Source organism: Crinia signifera, chromosome 11, assembly GCF_055691185.1.
Source record: "Crinia signifera chromosome 11, ASM5569118v1, whole genome shotgun sequence".
NCBI classification, from domain to species: domain Eukaryota; kingdom Metazoa; phylum Chordata; class Amphibia; order Anura; family Myobatrachidae; genus Crinia; species Crinia signifera.
In genome coordinates, this window is record NC_139227.1 from 60,327,502 (window position 1) to 60,350,951 (window position 23,450).

The 23,450-nt window shown below is 45.9% G+C and overlaps 2 protein-coding genes across 11 annotated transcripts in view; one reads left to right on the forward strand and one right to left on the reverse strand.

Moving 5' to 3' along the window:
• Positions 1–23,450, reverse strand: part of DRC7 (dynein regulatory complex subunit 7) — a 224,720-nt gene that overhangs the window by 179,616 nt on the left and 21,654 nt on the right. The window lies entirely within an intron of this gene.
• The window catches only part of LOC146045815 (uromodulin-like), a 122,530-nt gene that overhangs the window by 88,348 nt on the left and 10,732 nt on the right, over positions 1–23,450 (forward strand). For 4 of the 10 annotated variants that reach the window (XM_083164891.1, XM_083164892.1, XM_083164894.1 and 1 more), the window contains exons 2-7: positions 3,339–3,411; positions 3,772–3,963; positions 4,351–4,547; positions 4,742–4,917; positions 5,276–5,518; positions 5,859–6,015. In XM_083164891.1, the coding sequence (XP_083021017.1) occupies positions 3,339–3,411; positions 3,772–3,963; positions 4,351–4,547; positions 4,742–4,917; positions 5,276–5,518; positions 5,859–6,015 (1,038 nt within the window). Of the gene's footprint in view, positions 1–3,338; positions 3,474–3,771; positions 3,964–4,350; positions 4,548–4,741; positions 4,918–5,275; positions 5,519–5,858; positions 6,016–23,450 lie in introns of all 10 variants that reach the window. The other 6 variants (XR_014465620.1, XM_083164888.1, XM_083164890.1 and 3 more) reach the window with 5 other exon arrangements.

Consider the following 23,450-nt stretch of genomic DNA (forward strand, 5'->3'; position numbering starts at 1 on the left):
ACACACTTTTATAAATCTGCTACCAGACATTAATAGTATAAACATTTATACTTGCTGATCCGTCAGCCTGTGTCAGAAATATTACCTTGCCTCCCCCCCCCCCCCCCCCTCTTCTCCATCTCTACTTTCCGTGTAGAGAGAGACTTTCTGGTGGCGAATTTCAGCCCTGCAATGCATCAGTATCAGGGCTGACCTAACACCACTTACCTCTTCTCACTGGCCATTTTTCTATCAGTGTATCTAACTCTTCTCTCACCCCCCTTCCGCTCATTTTTTTGAAGAAGGCGGGCAGCAGAAAGAGTAGACTCTAACTCTCTGTACTACCTTCCCCCCCCCCCCCCCCCCCCCCCCTTTTCCCTTGCCTTTTCCATCTTTTTAAAGGATACCTGCGCTAGTTACCATACTAAGATGTTTCTTATAACATACGGCTAACTACCATTTAGGGGCATACTATATGTGACTCTCTGTATTTTATATTCTCAATTTAACTAAAAATATACTTTCAAATACATACAGATAAGTCACATACTCTGGATTTGTCATCAGCTATCCTATCATAGGTTTTTTTTTTTTAAATCATATTTGCATAATTTATGCTATATGTCTATTTAAAAAAACACCAACTGCCACTGTTTTGGATACCATTACATGAACATAAATCAGTGGCCATTTCTTGCTCACAAGAAAATATGCAAAATATTTAAATTACTATTTAACTCTTTATGGCTAATTTTGCTTTATATGAATTAATAGAGTTATCACTATTTTAGACTAAATGGAATTGTTAAGTATTAACTTATTCATTGTACACCATCCCTAACAAAAGTGTGCCTCCAAAAAGGAATCCTTGTCTGCGAATGGCTGCCCACTCTCTGTGGACTACCATTTCTCTTCTCCTTAAGTATACTAGTACTTGATTCCTGGAGGCACCTCCAACGGTATAACTGTTGTATGTCATCAAATACATAGTTTTTCTAGTTGGTTCTTTAACTATTTGTGACTCTCTTATTGTCCTGTGCATGATACTACTCCTACTTATCTAAATGCTCATACCACCAGGTCGGTGGCTACCTCTTGGGCGGTGCGCCATGGGGCTACGGCTGAGCAAGTATGCAGGGCTGACACTTGGTCATCTGTTTACACTGTCACCAAATATTACAGGTTCCATGAGTTCGTGTCGGAGGACGCATCATTCGGGCGAGCAGTGATGAGAACTGCAAACCTGAGCGTACCCTCCCAAAGGAACGGCTCTTGAACGTGCCAACATGAAGCCGTCACCAGGATAATTGAAAGAGAAAAAGGGATTTTTGTAAGAACTTACCGTTCATATCCCTTTCTCTGATAATATCCTGGTGACACAGCGATCCCTCCCTTACGCTCAGTAAGTATTGCCGTTTTCATGAATGTTCATGTTGTAATGGTTTGGTTTAAATTAATTGTGCATGTAATATGTTCAGGCGTTGTACTGAGTTAATGTATCTTAGTGTGCTTTTGAAGTTGAACTGAGGATTCTGGGATGCAGAAGGGAGGAGCCTACCTCTCAAAGCTTATAGCATAGGTGCCTGGCTCCTTCGGACCCTCCTCCATCCCAATGTGAAACTGTGTCACCGGGATTAAAACAGAGAAAGGGATTCAAACGGTAAGTTCTTACAAAAATCCCTTTTTCCATTTTCTTCTGTAGCACAGCAGACTCCTTTACAGGTTATTGTATAGCGCAGCAGATTCCTTTTACAGATTCTTATATAGCGCAGCAGGTTCCGTTACAGTGTCTTTTATATAGGGCAGCAGATTCCGTTAGTGTCTTATATAGTGCAACTCTCAGCAGTGCTGACATTCTTGCATCGCCGCAGCATTGTGCTGGTGCCTGGTGGACCAGGTCTAGTCGGACACTTCTGCCCGTCGGGGGGCGCGCGCTTGGCCTCCTGAAATCCATTCATTTAGGGGGCTGGTTCTACGGTGGTGGCTGATTGGCCAGCGAATCCCTTTTAAGGGATTTGGCCTAGCTCAGCCGCGCCGGTGATACTGCTCAGTTAGGAGTACACTAGCCGTCTGCTGATCCTTGGTCCATTTTCTCCCTGTTCCTTGTCCGGTCAGCAGGTGTCCATTTATCAAGCCTGCCTCTTCCATCTGCAGCTGCTGGGAGTTTTGCTGGACCTTTTTCAACCACCTGATGTCACATACGTGCTCCTTTGGAGCCTGGTTCTTTTTGTCATCTTTATTCTCATAGTTTGCTATTTTCTGGTTATCCTTATCATTTATTTGGGTCTCTCTGCTGTTATTCCTCCCCCGGGGAGGTGGGACAGCTAAGCTCCATTGTTTTCATTGTTTTGGGGTACCGGGTGTTTGTACTCTGTTTTTTTTTTTGTTTCTACTCTGCATAGGTATTGCTGGGGGTACCCCGCTTTTGTTATTTATTGTGTTTGCGACCTAGGTCGCCTTCCCCTTCCTTGGCCTGGTGCCGTTAGGTAGGTTGTTTACCCAGGCAGTCCCGGTAGTCAGATCTCCTCTTGACACTACCTCCCCTGTCACCTTGTCACCTCCTAAGACCTGGTTGCACCGGAGTTGGGGCGGACCAGAAGGGAAGCTATTCCCTAATATAGTGAAGCCGATTCCGTTGCACTTTACAATTGTAGACCGTGATAATACAAACAGGGCAGCCGAGAGGTATGTCGTGCCCCTGTAAAATTGTTGACACGTGGTCTAATTGCAGGAGGCGTGTCCACCTTGCACAATTAGGCCATGCCCCCCAAACATTTAGGGGGTGAAAACACACTTTAAAGTTGATGGGAGTGTTATTGTCACCCCCCTCAGCATCAGCACATACTTACAGCATGTGCTGTGCTGACAGCAGGCTCGGCCCCCTCCAGCAAGCCTGGGTAACTTGTACCCGCCCCCACCCCACCCCCCTCTCGGCAGCCCTGAATACAAACTGTAACAACAGACAGACTTGGAGGTAGTAGGGCCCTGTTGCAAGCTTAGGGACATAGGAGGGAAAGACAAGGACAGGCACCAGTAATAGAATAGCAGTCCCACAAAGTTAAAAGTCCAGAAGGGAAGCTGTATAATACATACAGTAAATGCCTCAGAGGCTTATGTATGCGGTGCCGAAATATTATAGGCTTGCCTGAAGAGGTGAGGTTTCAGGGAACGCTTGAAAGTTTGGAGGCTAGTAGAGTGTTATTGTGGTTATGGGGAAAGGGGCATGCTGGTGGTGTGTGGTTATAGGGAGAGGGGGACGCTGGCAGTGTTATGGGGGGGGAGGGGGTGCTGGCTGTGTGGTGCAGTACAGATATTGGATATTATTGTGTATTCGCTGACTGTCCCTTCATGTTCCCCAGATGACGGTCCTGAACATATCCCGTTTGCTTGTAGCAGTTATCGGTGCACTATCTCTGGCCTGCTGCTGTATGGGTATGGCTGTTTGAATATCACATATCAGAGGACCAATGTCTGCATTTTGCTGGCTGTCGTCGGTGAATACCTCTGCTGTCGACTGTAACTTTCCTGTGTTTTTAGTCCATGGCAACTGTTGTCAATGGTCTGCTGCTTTTCCTGTGTTCTCAAAGCTGCATGCTGCCTCTGCTCTCTGTAACCCCTCCCGCCTCCCTTCCTGTCTCTCTCCCATCCCACCATAATGTTAACAGCCTGGTGGTGAGTCTCACGGTTGGGGCACTGTAGTGTGCACAGCCAGGTGGCGCGTCTCACGGTTGGGGCACTGTAGTGCGTCCGATGGTTGGGCACTAGCTTTTTAACTGTGGTTTATCTCCACAGCAGGAAATGCTCAGGATGATGTGAACGTACAATACATGGACCTTACCCAGGAGCAGGATATGGTGAGAGCGGAGATGGCGGCAGGAGGCACCTGTCCTACAAATGTGTGTGAGAACGGAGGCGCCTGTCATATGATCAGAGGGAAACCTCAATGTCTCTGTAAGCCGGGCTTCATTGACTACAAGTGCCAAGGTAGAGCATGCGGGACTGTGGGGTGAGCAGGAGGGGACTGTGGGGGGGGGGGGGGTGATCAGGAGGGGTATGGTGGGGGTGATGTGGGGTGAGCAGGAGGGGATGGGGGATGGTGATGAGGGGACTTTTGGGGGTGATCAGGGGTGGGGTGATGAGACTGTAGTGGGGTGAGCAGCAGGGGATGGTGGGGGGTGAGCAGGAGGGGATGGTGGGATGTGGTGAGAGATGAGCAGGAGTGGGGTGAGCAGGAAGGGACTGTGGTGGGGCGAGCAGGAAGGGAAGGGGTTGGAGTGATGTGGTGTAAGCAGGAGGGGACGTTGGGGGCAAGCAGGAAGGGACTGGGTGGGGGATGTGGGCTGTTCCTGACATCAGCCATCTTTGTCCTAGATATGAAGCTGGACCTGAGCTGTGACCATGATGCGATGACTCTGAGAGTCCTGAATACGATCCTCACGGAGTTGAGTGTGAACTCCTCTGTCTTACATACGTCTAACCCCAGCTGTATGGTGCAGAACACGTCTAATCTGCATGTCTCCATCACATTGACACATGAGAACCACACGCACTGTGGCACCCAGGTCCAGGTAACACACCAGGTGGTCTAGAAGCTATGGGAGAATTATCCGATAACAACCCCCACCCCAGTATTGTACAGCTGCAGACTGGTATCCTCCTGCGCACACCCAATACACCGTACTGTGGGGATCCTATGGCTGTAGGGGTTGGAAGGTACCCGCTGTTCAGTGTGACCCATCCTTTCCCTTCCTGTTTCTGGCAGGTAAATGGCACCCATCTGATTTACTCCAATGAGTTGACTACAGGTGCAATCTCGGAGCGATCCAGGAACCCTGAAGACTTAATATCCAGATCCAGCGATCTCCAGATCAAGTTCTCCTGCGTGTATCCCTATGACAGTGTGGTGTCGCTGCTATTCCCACTGCGCACAAGCGCTTCGTATGTAACCATTCTCCGCTACATTGCATCCCCAGGAGAGAGTGACCGCTGTACAGTGCTCATGTACAGACAAATAGGCGGCTGTATTACTGATAGTGCTGCCTATAGTTTAGGTGCCCTGAGCCAGGATACCAGTGATTGGTGCAGTTGTTATCCCCAGGAGAGAGTGACCGCTGTACAGGGCTCATGTACAGACACAATAGGCGGTTGTATTACTGATAGTGCTGCCTATAGTTTAGGTGCCCTGAGCCAGGATACCAGTGATTGGTGCAGTTGTTATCCCCAGGAGAGAGTGACTGCTGTACAGGGCTTTATGACGCTGGATGTTTTATTTATCCCTCTGTTTCCTTCTCTCCAGGCTGGTAACATTCCATGTGATGGAAGGGACGCTTAATGTTACCATGACTCTCCATCCAACGGCAGAGTTCCTGGACCTGTATGAGCAGCCACTCCTCATCCCCCTGACACACCGGCTCTATATCCAGTTACAGATGCATGCACTTGATCCCCTGGATGACTTCGCCCTGAAGCTGGAGAAGTGTTGGGCCACACCAGGGCTTGATTCCAGCAGCAAGATCCAACATCTCCTCATCTCCAATGGGTGAGGACTCTATGCTCATACACCTTCCTCACACTGGCCCTGGGGTCACTGCTCCATCTGTTGCAGAATCTAGTGGACACTTGTGGTTTATGCATCCTGGTAGCCTGCACATCGCGGATGGGAGAGTCCCTAATATCCTGGTTTCTCCTAGGTCAGCTAATGAGGTGTGTAGGTGGCCACCAGGCGCACGTACAGCTGCTTATGCCAGGGGGAAGCTGTAGCCATCTTGTAGAATGTGACATTGTGAGCCCTAGATATTGCAGACTCCTCCCCAGTCACAGGTCCTTAGTCAGCTGATTTAATGCTGGGTGCCCTAACCAATGCCTCGTGCTCCTTCCAGGCATCACAGAGACCCCACGGTGGACATAATCCCATCTCAGGACACGTCCCGGAGTCGCTTCTCTTTGCAGATGTTTCACTTTGTGAATTACCCAGAGTTCTATGTGCACTGCCGCATCTGGCTGTGTCAGCCCAACACCACCCAGTCCTGCGAGCAGGTGAGTTACGCCTTAGTACCACACCTGGTATAATGCTGGGTGACAGCTTTCCCCGTGTACCCTGCTGGAGTCCTCCAGGTTCTACACTGGGACGCTCCTATTTAAATCTTGGAGGTAGCGATGTGGTCAGTCTCTCCCGGACCGATGACTCTTCTTTCTAACTATACTTCTGTCCTCAGAATCCGCAGCATAGTATGACTGACACGAGTGGCATCAAGTACAATGGAAGCCTTCTGTGGTAGTCTCCCGCAGCATATGCAGCACACTGTGGTTTGATGTCACTACACTGCTTTTGCCCTTCTGCTCAGTGGGAGGTTTCTGCCATCCCTGAGCTCGCCTTAGAACACCTGCGTTACGGTTTGACAGGTGTACCACCCCAGACTTTAGGGATCTGGGCAATAAACTTAAGGCGAGGACATCTAAGGTAATAATCTCAGAAATATTGCCGGTGCCATGAGCTATCCCAGGGACATAGAGGGAGATTAGGTAGGTTAACGTGTGAATCAAAGACTGGTGCAGGAGGGATTGATTTAAAATCCTAGAAAACTGGGCAGACTTCTCGGTCAGGCACCATCTCTTTTGCCGCAACGTATTGCACCTGAACGAGGAGGGGGCAGGGGTGCTCGGGGGTAGAAAGGTAGGTAGGCTTGAGGAGATTTTAAACTAGGAGGGTGGGGGTAGGGTATAGGTAAAAACCTTAAACCAATAAATGAGTGTAGAATAGAGGGTAAAGACAGCTACATTGTGGAGAAAGCAAGGGGAAGGGAGGAAAAAGGGAACAAGGTATACGAAAAGTGTATGAGACACACAGCCAAGTACAAATATTGTCCATGATACGGATTTATCGTTTCAGGAACCTTCTGCAACTAACAGGTAACATGACAAGGACAAAGGAAATACTAGATCTGAATGCTAGAGGGGTGCACACACTGAGATTTTGGCCTATGTACAATTTTGACTAAGCAATTTTGGGAGAGATTCTGGCTAGATGCACTGGAGATCTTGGGGGGTATTCAATGTCAGGGGCACGGCTGTCGAGCAAGCTCGGCGGGTGGGATTCAATGTCCCAGCCGCCGAGCGGCGAGAAAGGGGCGTGGCCGCAAGTTGAGGGTGGAAATAGAAGAGCTCCGGCTGGGAGCTCACCTATTTCCAGCTTTTCTCGGCAGAACGAGCCCGACAGCTTGTGATGTCGGGCTCGTTCTGCTGAGAACCCCCTGTTCAATGCTGTCAGGGAATACCGCATTGAATAGGGCCCAGTCGGGAGATGGCTGCAGGAGCACGACCAACATTGAATACCCCCCTTTGACTAAGCGATTTTGTCTAAGCAATGATAGTCTATGATCTAGTCAAAATTGCCTTTACTGCACAGTCTATCTATGCTAAGCAATGTCTGCTAGACAATATTGAATAAGCAGGAGAAAAATAGGGAGATTTTGGCTAACCTACTAGGAGGTTTTGGCTAACCTACTAGGAGATTTTGACCATCTAGTCAAAATCTCCAGTTAAAAGTTCTCGGTGTGTACACCCCTTAGGGGTTTAACTGGTAAAATGGTGGAACTAGAGATCCTAGTTTTGGAGGGAGATTTTGATCTCCTAGGTATTGCTGAAACTTTGTGGGATGAATCACATGAGTGAGATGCTAACTTAGAAGGTTATAGTCTGTTTAGAAAAAAACAATTAGGTAGAAGGGGAGATGGGGTTTGTTTATATGTTAAACCATACATAAGGGAAGACATAAACAAGAGCACAGTGGAGTCTGTGGAATCGGTATGGGTAGAAATCGTAATATTAAAGGGGCTAAATTTATAGTAGGAACATGTTATAAACCACCCAACCTAAATAAGGAGGAAGAAAAATACCTTTTTGCTACAGGTGGGAAAAGCAGCCAGCTTAGGAGACATTATAATTATTATGGGTGACTTTAACTACCCAGAAATAAGTTGGAAGCATAGGTCAACTAGTACCGCTAAAGCTGTGTACACACAGAGCAATGTGAGCGATTTTTCCATTTTCATCAGCGACCAGAGATGGTCGCTGATGAAAATGACACACTGCCGGGAGAGAAGGCAGGGGAAGTCGCTGGTCGGAGGAGCATGCTCCAGCGACCATTAGGGGACAATCGCAGGCAATATGGTTGGTCAGCGACCATATTGCCAGCGATTTTTTTTTTCTTTTTTTTTTTTTTTTTTTTTTTTGCCCGTGTGTATTTCGATTTTAACAAAGATAATTATATATGAGCAACTAGACCCTTACATTTCTGAAAAACAAACCTTTGTTAAGTTTAAGGAGTCCTTAACTTATATAAACTGGAAGGAATTATTTATAGGTATGGATACTACTGGAAGGTGGCAAACTTAAAAAAAAATACTTCTGGAGGGCACTGAAATGTTATTCCTAGGGGAAATAAAAGAACAAATTTCAAAAGGAAACCTATGTGGCTTAACAGAAAAGGCAAATTTGAAATAGCTAAAAAAAGGAGGGCATTCAAAACGTTTATACAAGATAATTTGCCGCATATAAAGACTGTAAAAAGAAATGTAAAAATACAATCAAGATGGCTAAATTAGACACTGAACGTAAAATAGCCGCAGATAGCAAATCTAATCCCCAAAAATTTTCCAGTTATATATACTGGAAACTGTTAAGGAAGTAAATACTGGCCCACTAAAAATAAGCCGGGTACCTTGGTAATAGAAGGAAAAGAGAAAGCATAATTATTCGATTCGTTTTTAGCTTCGGTATTTACAAGGGAAGAATCTTCAGAAGATCTCCCACAGATTAAATGCTCGGCTCCTGATTGCTCCCAAACTGTATGGAAATAGTCAAAAATAGATTTCAGAACCTAAATAGTAACAAATCTCCTGGCCCGGACCAAATATACCCTAAAATACTAAAATAATTGGGTTCTGTCATAGCACTACCATTATAGCTGATATTCGGGGAATCCATAAACTCGGGGACGGTACCGAGGGACTGGCACATAGCTAACGTAGTACCAATATGAAAGAAAGGTAGCAAAACTATCCCTGAAAATTATAGACCGGTCCGCCTTACATCTATTGTGGGGAAAATATTAGAAGGAATAATAAGTGATAGTATCCAAAATTGGTACTTATGTAGTAACTGGGCTGCTGATTTTGAAATCGGGTCCATCGCATCGCAGCCGACCATATCGCATGCGATGCGATGGACCCGATTTTTCCATAGGATTCAATGTCAAAATGGACTGAGTCCATTTTAACATGGAATTCAATGGGAAAAGGGGTCCTTTTCATACCCCTACTATCCAAGTGGGCATGGAGTTGGATATAAACCTGTGGCGAGCGTAGCGAGCCACCGAGCCCGAAGCGTGGCGAGCAGACACAGAATACCGTCCCCTCGCGGGGCTCGCCACAGGTTAGGGGTATGAAAAGGACCCCTTTTTCCCATTGAATTCCATGTTAAAATGGACTCAGTCCATTTTAACATTGAATCCTATGGAAAAATCGGGTCATCGCATCGCATGCAATATGGTCGTATGCGATGCGATGCAATTTTGCATCGCATCTGATTGTATGCCTTAAGTTAAGGCATTCAATCAAAAAATCGGCAGCCCAGTTACTACAGAAGTACCCCAAAATTTCTTAGAACATGAGAAAGTGATAAGTAAGGCTCAGCATGGGTTCGTCAAAAAATAGATAGTCAGACTTATTTAATTCACTTCTATGAGGAAGTCAGTAGGGGGCTGGACTTGGGGAAATCTGTTGATGTAATACTAATTTATTTAGCTAAAGCTTTTGACACGGTGCCTCCAAAAGGTTATTAATGAAACTAGGTAATTTAGGGTTAGGGGATAAAATTTGTAATTGAATTAAAAACCAATTGCACAATCAGGGACAGAGTGGTGGTAAATGGCATACATTCCAGCTGGGGTAAGGTCCAAAGTGGAGTCCCGCAAGGTTCAATATTGGGACCCACCTTGTTTAATATTGAATAATCTTGAAAGTGACACAGTGAGTAAAATTGCAATATTCTTGGATGACACAAAATTGAATAAGGAAATTAACTCCGGAGAGGATGTGGATAGACTACAAAGTGACCTTAATTAAACTGGAAAGGTGGAAAATGCAGTTTAATGTTGATAAATGTATAGTAATTCATTATGGGAACAAAAATGAACAAGCTACTTATAAGCTAAATTGAGTTATAGGGAATTCTGCTGCAGAGAAGGACTTGGGGGTCATTATAGATGAAAAATTGGGTAATAGTGCACACTGCTCAAGTGCAGCAGCAAAAGCAAACTGGACACTGGCATGCATTAAAAGTGAAACAATGTGCTCTGAGCGCTAGGGGCAAGTGTTTGAGTGCTGTGGGCAAGTGGCTGCCCTCTGGGGGAGGGATGCCGCCCTCCAAGAAATTGCAAATGGAAAAAAAGGGAGTACCAGTAGGCGCCTTTTGCACACAAATTAAAACAATTTAATTAATAGACCAATGACATAAAAATTAATAGACAGTATATATACACAAAAATTACACAAAGTTATGCATGCATAAAATACTTTAAAACATGGGCGTCAATATGATGCTATATGTGAGTGGTATATATTTACCAAGTCCCAGTAGATTGTTCACATATGCGCATATGAGACCAGATCCGCCACACGCCTGTCAGTGTTAGATGGTATGGAGCAGCTGCACCGGCCAGCGAGCCAAATGCAAGCCGCTAAACACTGCAGCGGGCGGAGACCTCCTTGCTTTCAGGTCTCGTGCACTCTGCTAAGCGTGTTGCTGCCGCATGCCGTCGGGATAGCAGGCTGGCTGTGTTTCGCCCTAGGAGACACTCCGGGGTTGCGCTGTTGAGATCTTGTCAGGGACCGTGGTGTGAGATGTATTATGGAGCTTACACTAGGTGAGAGATTCCTCCAGGTCCACGGTCTCAGCAGCAGCAGGAATTCCTTGTCAAGATGCGTTTCGCCGCACTACGGCGGCTTTTTCAATTGAAAGTGCGGCGAAACGCGTCTTGACAAGGAATTCCTGCTGCTCCTGAGACCGTGGACCTGGAGGAATCTCTCACCTAGTGTGAGCTCCATAATACATCTCACACCACGGTCCCTGACAAGATCTCAACAGCGCAACCCCGGAGTGTCTCCTAGGACAAAACACAGCCATCCTGCTATCCCGGCGCCATACGGCAGCAACACGCTTAGCAGAGTGCACGAGACCTGAAAGCAAGGAGGTCTCCGCCCGCCGCAGTGTTTAGCGGCTTGCATTTGGCTCGCTGGCCGGTGCAGCTGCTCCATACCATCTAACACTGACAGGCGTGTGGCGGATTGGTGCATCAAACGTACCCAAATCGGGACCTGCTGAGAGCCCCCCGCACCTACAGCAAGGAAACATAACATCGGCTGTTGTCCGTACGGATAAAGGTAATCGCTACATCTACCCCGTATTTGACTCTGCGCTATAAAGCTCATAAAAGAACACTCTTTGTGGATTACAAATTTCCGTTGGGAGAATTTACAAACCATTCACCGATCCACCTACTGTTGTCCCCCTAATACATCGCTGGGAATTCCTCCCATATTAATTAGGATACCAACATCTGGTCTCATATGCGCATATGTGAACAATCTACTGGGACTTGGTAAATATATGCCACTCACATATAGCATCATATTTACGCACATGTTTTAAAGTATTTTCTTCTATGATCCCATGGCAGCCATCACATTGGGATATCGTCCCATTACTTGAGTTAGACAGGTTACTTTTTTCCAAGGCTCCTCCCCTCTTGGGAATAAACCACTGCTCCTCCCCTCATCTGGTGTCTTTTTTTTCCTGTCTCCTTGTTAGTTAGGGCAGGAAGGTTACTTTATTTTAGGGCTCACCTTTAGATACAGGGGTCACTCCGGGTGGTTGCAACATGGGAGCGTGACCCTTTTAGGGTTCCTGTCCATGACATCTGGAGAACGGGTGTATGGAGCAGTTTTTGTAAGCCTCCTCTCTCCTTCACGACTCCGGCACACTGGAACCTGAGCAGCATGGATTACAGCACTCTGGCTGCAGTGCTAGATGTTACAGCGCGGACGCCGGGGTTTGGACTACAGGAGCCAGAATCCCTTGCGCCGTGTCTTCCGGTATGCGTACTTCCGGTTTCGGCAGTATGACGCCGGGAGACTACAGGATGCCTTGCGCCGTTGCGCACTTCCGGTACGCCAGTACGGTGTTTGCACGCTTCCCAGGGCGCTCTGCTTGAATAAAAGGGAAGCCTGTCAGTTACAGCTGAGAGGCAGATCAAGCAGCTGAGATCTGGTTGAGCGGCTGTAAGGTAGGACAATGGGTTACCTTTTTGCTATGGCTACATGGACGCAGTGTATCTGGACATACCTTATGGTTTTCTATGTTGATACAGATATTGGTGTTGTGAGATGGATCTGCCTTCCCCCATTATAGAAGACAGTGCCCCTGTGAGGTGAGCCTTATTCGTTTTCTATAGGAAGCATTAGTTTATTATTTCAGATTAGTATTAGGCTTTTATTATTATTGTAGTGTGCCTTCTGGAGCAAGGAAGAAGTCTGTTAAGAAGAAGCATACAGAGATACATTGCATGGATGCATGAGGATCAGGGGGCTCTCAGACTCAGTGGCAAAAACAAGAATAACATCCCTAAAAGAATGCATAAGATTACTAGGAATGATGTCTTCCACAATCGGGATCGTTCCATGGGCTCAATGGAGGATGAGAGAATTACAGTGGACAATCCTACCACTTCTAAAGAAAAGGGTGTCCAAGAATATGAAGATAAATCTGTCTTTGGAAGCAAGACGGTCCCTACACTGGTGGGCCAAGGGAACTTTGGAAGACAGAACAACGTCTCTGCAGTCACCAAGATTTCGGCTAATTACAACCGACGCAAGTCAATTAGGTTGGGGAGCCCACTGTAAGGGAGAAGCAGTCCAAGGCACTTGGAAAGAAAAGGAGAGTGCAAACTCGTCAAATTGGCGAGAGGCAGAAGCCGTATGGAGAGCGATAAGAAGCTTTTCTCAAACGATCAAAGGGACGCATGTAAGAATCTTTTCCGACAATACCTCAGTAGTAGCTTACATAAATCACCAGGGGGGCACCAGGAGCAAGTCGCTCATGACAGTGCTCTTGAAGATATTATCTTGGGCGGAAGAGAACTTGAGGTCATTGACAGCCATTTATGTCCCAGGGGAGCAGAACATACTGGCACTCAGCCGAAACAAGGTTCACCCAGGGGAATGGGAACTGAATGGAAGAGTCTTCAAAGAAGTGACCAGTCGTTTTGGGACGCCGGAGGTAGATCTGATGGCAACGCACTTAAACAAGAAGGTGAACCTATTCTTCTCCAGATACTCTCTTCCTCAAACAGCAGCGATAGACGCCTTCTCCGTTCAATGGACGTGCAGTTTGGGGTACGTGTTCCCCCCCCCCCCCCCCCCCCCATTTCCACTAATCCCCAAAGTGCTAAAGAAGATAATGGACGACGGGACAGAAGTGATAATAATTCTTCCGTTTTGGCCCCGAAGGGCGTGGATTACGACAGTGTTGAGAATGGCAGTTCAAGAACCTTGGACATTGCCAGTAGTTCCAGAGCTCCTGATGCAGGGGCAGCTGCTACATCCAGATCCCGCAGGGTTAGCTTTGACGGCGTGGAGATTGAGCGGAGTCCTCTAAAGCAGAAGGGTCTCTCGGACCAGGTGATCTCTCTGTTACTCCAAGCAAGAAAGAAGGTTTCTTCTGTAGCATATTATAGAGTTTGGCGAGCGTTCATCAACTGGAGAGGATCGATGGAAGCGATACAAGAAGTTCCAACTGCTGATGTCTTACAATTCCTCTACAAGGGGTTTTCAGACGGTCTGGCCAATTCAACATTGAAAGTTCAAATTTCAGCCTTAAGTGTTCTATTAGAGAGAAGACTGGCGGAAGAACAATTGATTATTAGATTCGGGAATGCAATCAAGAGGATGAGACCTCCAATAAGGTCTCTAGTAGCGTCTTGGGACCTGAATTTATTATTAAGAGCTCTGATGAATCCACCCTTTGAGCCGTTATCAGAGATCTCATTAAAGTACTTAAATTGGAAGACTGTATTTTTAGTCGCCATCACCTCAGCGAGAAGAGTTAGTGAACTCCAAGCTCTATGGGCAGAAGAGCCAGATCTAAAGATTCTTCCTGATAAAATTGTTCTTAGAACCAATCCACATTTCCTTCCCAAGGTTATTTCCGAATTTCATTTGAATCAAGAAATTTCACTGCCGACGTTTTATCCCGAACCCAAGAGTGAGGATGAAATAGCTTTACACAATTTAGATGTAGTAAGAAGTATTACTACTTATTTGAAGAGAACAGAAGAAATCAGGAAGACAAGAAGTTTATTTATAATCCCTGAAGGGACAAGAAAGGGATTGACTCCTACGAAGCAGACCATTTCAAGGTGGATCAGAGAAATCATTATATTCGTGTACAAATTGGAAGGAAGAGAAGTTCCGGCAATTATCACGGCACACTCCACAAGGGCTACGGCGACTTCGTGGGCTCTGAAGGCGAAGGCTTCGATAAAGGACTTATGTGACGCTGCTACTTGGTCCTCAGTTCATACGTTTTCTAGACATTATGAATTAAATGTGTCTGTTCCTCAGTTTGGAGGTCAAGTATTACATGGCGTACTGAATGATTAAAAGAGTTATAGAACTTGACTGGGCCCTCCCGTGTGTTTTAGCTTTGGTATTTCCCAATGTGATGGCTGCCATGGGATCGTAGAAGAAAACATCGGATTATGCTTACCGATAATTCCTTTTCTTCCTAGAGACCATGGCAGCCATTATTTGCCCTCCCTTATGTTCTTTTTTCCCAGAGAGGAAGGAGACACTCGAAAAGACACCAGATGAGGGGAGGAGCAGTGGTTTAAACACAAGAGGGGAGGAGCCTGGGGAAAAAAGTAACCTGTCTAACTCAAGGAATGGGACGATATCCCAATGTGATGGCTGCCATGGTCTCTAGGAAGAAAAGGAATTATCGGTAAGCATAATCCGATGTTTTATGCATGCATAACATTTTGTGTAATTTTTGTGTGTATATATACTGTCTATTAATTTTTATGTCATTGGTCTATTAATTAAATTGTTTTAATTTGTGTGCAAAAGGCGCCTACTGGTACTCCCTTTTTTTTTCCATATGCATTAAGTGGTATGGATTCAAGGGATCCATACCACGTGGTAGTGCCTCTTTACAAGGCATTGGTGAGACCACACTTGGAATATTGTGTTCAGTTCTAATCACCGCACCTTTAAAAAGGAATAAATTAATTGGTACAGAGAAGGGCGACTAAGCTAGTAAAAGGTCCTGAATCACTAGAATACAAAGATAGGTTAACCAGGCTGAATATGTTTTCACTGGAGAATCTGAGGTTGAGAGGTGACATGATTAGTATGTTCAGGATTGAGAATCTCACATGGAACTGGGAGATGATTTGTTCACTAACAGGCCTATACTTAGGACACGCGGGCATGTACTGAGGCTCAAGGAAAAGAAGGGAATCCTATAGATATGACTTTCTCAAATCAGTAGTTACAAGTTAGATAGGTAGAACTCGATGGACTAATGTCTTTTTTCAGCCTTGATTACTATGTTACATCAGGTGGTGACCTTACTCAGTGGCTACAGCACACTGTGGCCCAGCATATGCAGCATGTTTCCCCAGGAAATGATCTGCCACAAGTGCATACCCTGAACGAACAGGTGGTGGCACTCGGCTCACTAAGGGGACCATTCAACATGATCGCTTATACAATGCGATCTGGGCGGAATATTACCACCCAGAATCGCATTGTAAAATGTATCAATGTATCATCCCTGAGGGCGCAGGGACAGGGCTCCAAAAGGAGCCCATCCCTGTGAATTGCTGAGCCGGAAGGCGGGGGGGTCTGCATGCGCAGTTATGTACTGACCCCCGCACGGTTGCGTACTGACCACACCGGCGACGGTGTGTAGCCCATAGGCTACAATGGGCTATCGCCATTTCAGAATGGCCCAGGCCCAGCTGCCCGGTGTTGATAAATCGGGCAGCTTCACATCCTCTATAGAAACCTGCTGAGGCCCCCCCTTTGATACATTCGGGGGATACCTAATATTTGCGACTGACCCCAGAATACGGGTGTTTTGAGGATTTAGCTGCAAATATGGTTTGATAAATGGACCCCTAAACACAGCCCACTTTATGGGGTCACTATACTGTACATGGCCCACGTCATGGGGGTCATTGTGCTTCCCACGTTATGGAGGTCACTGTGCTGTACACAGCCCACGTTATGGGGGTCACTGTGCTGCCCACCTCATGGGGTCACTGTGCTGTACACGGCACACGTCATGGGGGTCACTGTGCTGCCCATGTCATGGGGGTCGCTGTGCTACCCACGTCATGGGGTCATATGCTGTACACTGCCCATGTCATGGGGTCACTGTGCTGCCCACGTCATGGGGTCACTGTGCTGCCCACGGCCCATGTTATGGGGTCACTGTGCTGTACACGTTCTGGGGTCGCTGTGCAGGGCCATATCGGAAGGCTTACTGGTCCTAGTCTGGTAACATAGTAACTTGTAACTACTGACTTGAGTAAGCCATATCTATAGTATTTACTTAATTATTTAAATCAAAACTGGATGCATTTTTGGTCACTAACAGTAGTTGCTGTAACCACCTCCACCGGCAATGAGTTCCAGAATTTTACTGCTCTAATGGTGAATAATCCTCTTCTTTATTCAGTAAGGAATTTATTTTCCTCGAGACTCAGTACATGCCGCGTGTCCAGGGCCGGTGCAAGGCACCGGAGCGCGCCCCAGGCGGTGGGGTGGGGGCGCCCCGGTGCCGGGGGTACCTGTTGCGCCATCTGGGGAGCAGGCAGGGGGGTCCATGCTGGCGTCTGACAGGAGCCTGCAGTGGTGTCCTTGCCGCGCGGGTACCTGCAGCGCTGTGTATAAAGCTGGCGGGGGGGGGTGTCCCTGCAGTGAATAATAAGTAACTATCGCTATGCGGCGGCGCGGGAGCGCTTCTGTTTTGAAAACACTGGCTGCATGCTGATTGGCTGAATCTTAGCCAATCAGCGTGCGGCTAGTGTTTTCAAACCCGCCAGCGCTTCCCACGCTGCCGCATAGCCCGGCAGATAGCGCTAGTTATTTCTTATTCACTGCAGGGACCCCCCACCGCCGCCAGCTTTATACACAGCGCCGCAGGTACCCGCATGGCAAGGACACCAGTGCAGGCTCCTGTCAGAAGCCAGCATGGACCCCCCATGCCCGCTCCCCAGACGGCGCAGCAGGTACCCCCTTTGCACGGGGTGGGGGGGCGAGGGGCGAACTGCTGCCCTCCAGTGGCCCGCGCCCTAGGCAAATGCCTAGACCTGCCTAATGGTGGCGCCGGCCCTGCGCGTGTCCTAAGTGTAGGCAGTGCCAGATTAAGGTCTAAATGGGCCTGGAGCTGAAAACTATCAAGGGCCTATGATGCGCAATAATAGGTGTTGTGGCGAGCACCTAATAATGTGGGAGGCGTGACCAGTGTTCTGTTTGGGTGGTCTGCTCATGGGTGTGTCTCTATTTGTGTAAATACTTTACACTAATTATATATGCCTGGAAAAGGCAGGGAGACATATTGCCGGGTGCCCTCCAAAGGTGCACCCGCAGGATGCCGATGTCCTAAGATACTTGCAGTGTGAGGAGGCACTCCAGTCATAAAAAAAAATACTGAAAGCTGAAACTTGGTAGGTGACCACATAAAAGGTGCTGAAATGTTGTCTAAGTTTACCACACCATATACCCAGTGCTGCAAGTATGGCGGTACGGGGTGGTACGGCGTACCGGTAAGATATACTGCCGGTACCCCGTACCGCCATAACAAATACCCCCACAAAGTTATTCATGCGCATGCGCGCATATGTGAGTGGCGGGGGGCGTGGCCTCCGCCGCCCCGCCACAGCTGATTACCTTCAGAGCGGAGGGGAGGGAAACGCATCGTGCGTCTCTCCTTCCCCTCCCTGTGTCAATTGGACTAGGCTGTCGCCTGACAGCCAATCAAAGCTCGCGGGCTGGCAGCCAATCAGGAGCCAGTCCGCGAGATAGAGTCAGTGAAGCCGGGGCAGAAGAAACAGGAGGTGCCCTCCCTCCCCCTCCCCAGGGAAGCCGAACAGAACCAGGCAGCATCGGCGAGGGACTGTAGCGGCCCTGACTGGACCGGACACAGCCAGCACTGGTGAGTTGTGCTGCTGTGCGGGCATTTATGTGTGGCACTGTGGGGGCATATGTGTGGCACTGTTGGAGCATATTATATCTGGCACTGACTGAGGGCATATGTGTGGTACTGTGGGGGCATATATCTGGCACTGGGGGCATCTGTGTGGCACTGTGGGGGCATATGTGTGGCACTGGGGGGGCATATATCTGGCACTGGAGGCATGTGTGGCACTGGGGGCATATCTGGCACTGGGGGCAAATGTGTGGCATTGTGGGGGCATATATCCGGCACTGTGTGGGCATATTAGTAATGGGCATCAGTTGTGCGGTGCAATGAGCATTATGGTGTGGGGCATAATTTGTAACGGGCATTATGGCATGGGTCATATGTATTAGGTGTGTGACGCGTAACAGGCATTCCTGTGTAAATTTTGGCCTTGTGCCTTCGGCGTGTAATATTCCAGCCACTCCCCCTAGTGTCATATGACCACGCACCCACAGAAAAAGAAGTATCTTATTGCGTGCACTGAGAATCAAAAATGTTTATTATAAAATATAACTTTTAATAGTTCCTATAAAAAGGTCTCTTAATCAGATGGAGACCACATGACCTTGTCTCAGAGTGAAATATTAAAAGATAGAACAATGTGATAAGAATTGAAAAAATGTGAAAGAATTAAAATGAGAAGAAAAGGATGAACGTGTGTGTGTCAGTTATTTATATATTTCTTGGCTTAAATTGCCTTTATAATAAATTTCTGCTTGCTGCCGCTATTATGTTGCAGCTGAGCAAGCAGTAATGTTGCCACCAGGGTTTATTAAATTATATATTCAATGAGGGAGCACTGTATCATATTGCAGTGTTAATTTTTCCTCATATGAGCAATATTTTGTGCTGCTCAGTAATATGTGATTTTTGTGATTTTTTCTCCCAGCTGAGTAGTGATTTTATGCACGTCTGCACTATAGAGGTGCGTGGGGGTGGAAAAGACCTTTATAAATCAGATTGTCAATGATATGTCCCTTCAATATTTATTCTGCATTCTGCATATCCCTGTTTCTGTATTTGAGCGGACTTACAGGTCCGTTTTTGATTGTCACATACATATACAGCCATTCTAAACCCAGCGAGGACATCGCTTAATTTTTGGGTAACAGAGATCCTATTGATATATATAGGTTACAGTATATTAACCTAACTCCATCTTAAGGAGAGGTGTGACAATAAAACTATACGGTCCAACTGCACCCGGTCTGGCGGTTAGTCCGCTCAAATACAGAAACAGGGATATGCAGAATGCAGAATAAATATTGAAGGGACATATCATTGACAATCTGATTTATAAAGGTCCTTTCCACCCCCACGCACCTCTATAGTGCAGACGTGCATAAAATCACTACTCAGCTGGGAGAAAAAATCACAAAAATCACATATTACTGAGCAGCACAAAATATTGCTCATATGAGGAAAAATTAACACTGCAATATGATACAGTGCTCCCTCATTGAATATATAATTTAATAAACCCTGGTGGCAACATTACTGCTTGCTCAGCTGCAACATAATAGCGGCAGCAAGCAGAAATTTATTATAAAGGCAATTTAAGCCAAGAAATATATAAATAACTGACACACACACGTTCATCCTTTTCTTCTCATTTTAATTCTTTCACATTTTTTCAATTCTTATCACATTGTTCTATCTTTTAATATTTCACTCTGAGACAAGGTCATGTGGTCTCCATCTGATTAAGAGACCTTTTTATAGGAACTATTAAAAGTTATATTTTATAATAAACCTTTTTGATTCTCAGTGCACCCAATAAGATACTTCTTTTTCTGTGGGTGTATAGGTTTAACTTTAAGTAGTGGGTAGCACCCCCCAGACAAGTTTAGTGGAAGATCTCCACTAAAATTTTGAAAATAACTGGGGGAGGAGAATCCAAACAAAAGATACTGGTGCGGGAATTCCTTCTTTTGTGTCTTTCATATGACCACGCCCCTGGTCACACCCCCTGACCACGCCCAGTACCACTAAGACCTTTTTCCTACTTGCACCACTGCATATACCCCTTATACAAATCATGCAACACAATAGTAACTCCCTTATACTGTACTTGTCTTTCACATTATGCCACATGGAATGAGCTAAAATTCACATTTTGCCACATGGATTGAGCCAAAATACACACTATACCAAACGGATTGAGCAATATTGCACAATATGCTTCATAAACAGGGGCATTGCGCATTACAAATTTACACCATAATGCCCATTAAATATTAAGCCACACACCATAATGTCCATTACCTATTATGCCAAACACCATAATGCCTATTAAAAATTATGCTACATAAGTGCTGCTTACCTACATGCTCATTGCCAGGGGTTCCATGTTCATTGCCATGTGGGATTACATGCTCATTGCCAAGGGGGAATACATGCTTCAGGGTAACTGAAGCCCCTGCCGGGCAGAAATGACAGCCATTCACAGCCGGGGAGAGAGCAGGGGGCTGCCCTGCTGTATTCAGAGCACTGCAGGTCACGGCTATTTGAAATAATACCCCTTTCACATCAGAAAATGCATAGACATACCTGGGAATATGGTCCCAGGATCATGCAGGGACATTCCCGGGCTGGCCCCTTTTACACCAGCCTAGTCCCTGCATTTTCTGGTGTGAGGGGGAGAGAATCCCCCTTAAACAACCAGCTATATCTTCGGACCCAACTGACCCATTTACATGTGGGCTTCGAATAATTTTAGTCACGTGAAACTGGGCCGTTTGGTTCCAGTGAAATCTGTCTTCAAACAACATGAACAGCCATGAAATTACATTTCAGAAATGAAAAAAATCGGTTTATCCGCAATATCTCTAGAACCAATGGACCAGCCTGGTATCAGATTGAAGGCCCAGCGATGGTGTTCGAATGAGATCTTCTGTGATGCCGGAAGTGGAAGCCGTTGGAACCGAGTGGGGGTCGGAATGAACTGGTCCCATGTTATCCAGAAGTTCCAGATTTGCCTGGTGTTATCTCTGGTTCACAGGGGATAGCGGAGCTGGGCTCATTTGAAAGCTCTGGCCCTCTGCTACAAAATGGGCCTATTTGGAGAGTGGGCCTGGAGCTGTAGCTCAATCAGGCCCATTATTAATCTAGCCCTGAGTGTAGGTGAACAAATCATGTCCCAGTTCCATATGATTCCGAATCCTGTGTTTGAACATACAGATGGAGCCCCTCTCTTCCTTTGCCGGCACTCGCCAGAACGTCCCTGATGGTGGAGAGGGACTCCATCAGGCTGAGCAGCATGACCGGCGATGGAGACGGTGGTGGGGAGCTCTGTTGGAATGGGCGTGCGTGTGTCTCGCGCTCGCCCCCTTCTGGCGGGGACCGATCCCCGCAAAGATGAAACTCGCTCCATCTGTACTAATTCCGCCCACCTTCCAGGTTATTTAGGTCACTTTGTAGTGTTTCCACATCCTCTCCTGAGATCATTTCCTTACTCAATTTTGTGTCGTGTGCAAATATTGCAATTTTACTCACTATGTCACTTTCATTATCATAATGTATATATTAAACAAGGTGGGTCCCTATTTTGAACTTTGCGGGACTCCACTTTGGACCTTATCCCAGCTGGAATGTATGCCATTTACCACCATTCTCTGTCCCTGATTGTGCAACCAGTTTTTAATCCAATTACATATTTTATCTTCTAACCCTAAATTTACCTAGTTTCATTAATAACCTTTCATGAGGCACGGTGTCAAAAGCTTTAGCAAAATCAAGAAGTACTAAATCAACAGATTTCCCTAAGTTCAGCCCCCTACTGACTTACTCATAGAAGCTAATTAAATTAGTCTGACATGATGGGGGAAATTTACTAAAGGAAATTTGTAAAAAAAAATAGGTGTATTTTTGTATCCAGAAATACTTATTTTTGACATTTACTATCCCGAAAATACGGCTATTCGTATTTAAGTGCTATTAATACGAATTGCCGTATTTTCGGGATAGTAAGTGTATTTCTGGATACAAATACACCTATTATTTACATATTTCCTTTAGTAAATTTCCCCCAATCTATTTTTGACGAACCCATGCTGAGCCTTACTTTGACGAACCCATGCTGAGCCTTACTTATCACTGTTTTTTTTAAAGAAATTTTGGATACTATCACTTATTATTCCTTCTAATATTTTCCCCCACAATGGATGTAAGGCTGACCGGTCTATAATTTTCAGGGTTAGTTTTGTTACCTTTCTTCCATATTGGTACTACATTAGCTATGTGCCAGTCCCTCGGTACTGTCCCTGAGTTTATTGATTCTTTGAATATCAGATATAACGGTAGTACTATAACATAACTCAATTCCTTTAGTAGCCTAGGCTGTATTTGGTCAGGGCAGGAGATTAGTTACTATTTTGGTTCTGTAATCTATTTTTGACTATTTCCATACAGTTTGGGAGCAATCCAGAGCCGAGCATTTAATCTGTGGGAGATCTTCTGAAGATTCTTCCCTTGTAAATACCGAAGCTAAAAACGAATCAAATAATTACGCTTTCTCTTTTCCTTCTATTACCCTGCTTATTTTTTAGTAGGCCAATATTTTCCGTCTTTAACCTTTTCCCGTTTATATAACTGAACGTAAAATAGCCGCAGATAGCAAATATGATCCCAAAAAATTCTACAGTCTCTAATTTAACCAATTTGATTGTATTTTTAAATTTCTTCTTACATTCTTTATATGCGGCAAATGATTTGGGTGTCCCATCTTGTTTAAACACTTTGAATGCCCTCCTTTTTTCAAGTTATTTCAAATTTGACTTTGCTGCCACACAGGTTTCCTTTTTACAGTTCTTTTATTTACCCTAGGAATAAATTCATCGGTGCCCTCCAGCAGTGTTTTTTTTTTTTGTTTTTTTTTTTAGTTTGCCACCTTTTTAGTAGTATCCATACCTCTAAATAATTCCTTCCAGTCTATATACTTTAAGGACTCTTCAAACTTACCTAAGTCTGCTATTCTGAAACTTAAGGACCTAGTTGCTCCAATATAATTATCTTTGTTAAAATTTAAATCAAATGTGATCACTGTTCCACAATGTCTCCCTCATGGTTATGTTAGTAACAATGTCCCTGTTGCTTATCAAGAGATCCAGGATATTGTTATTTCTTGTGGTTTGTTGTTATGGTAGGGCCTCATGCTATGGAAGAGA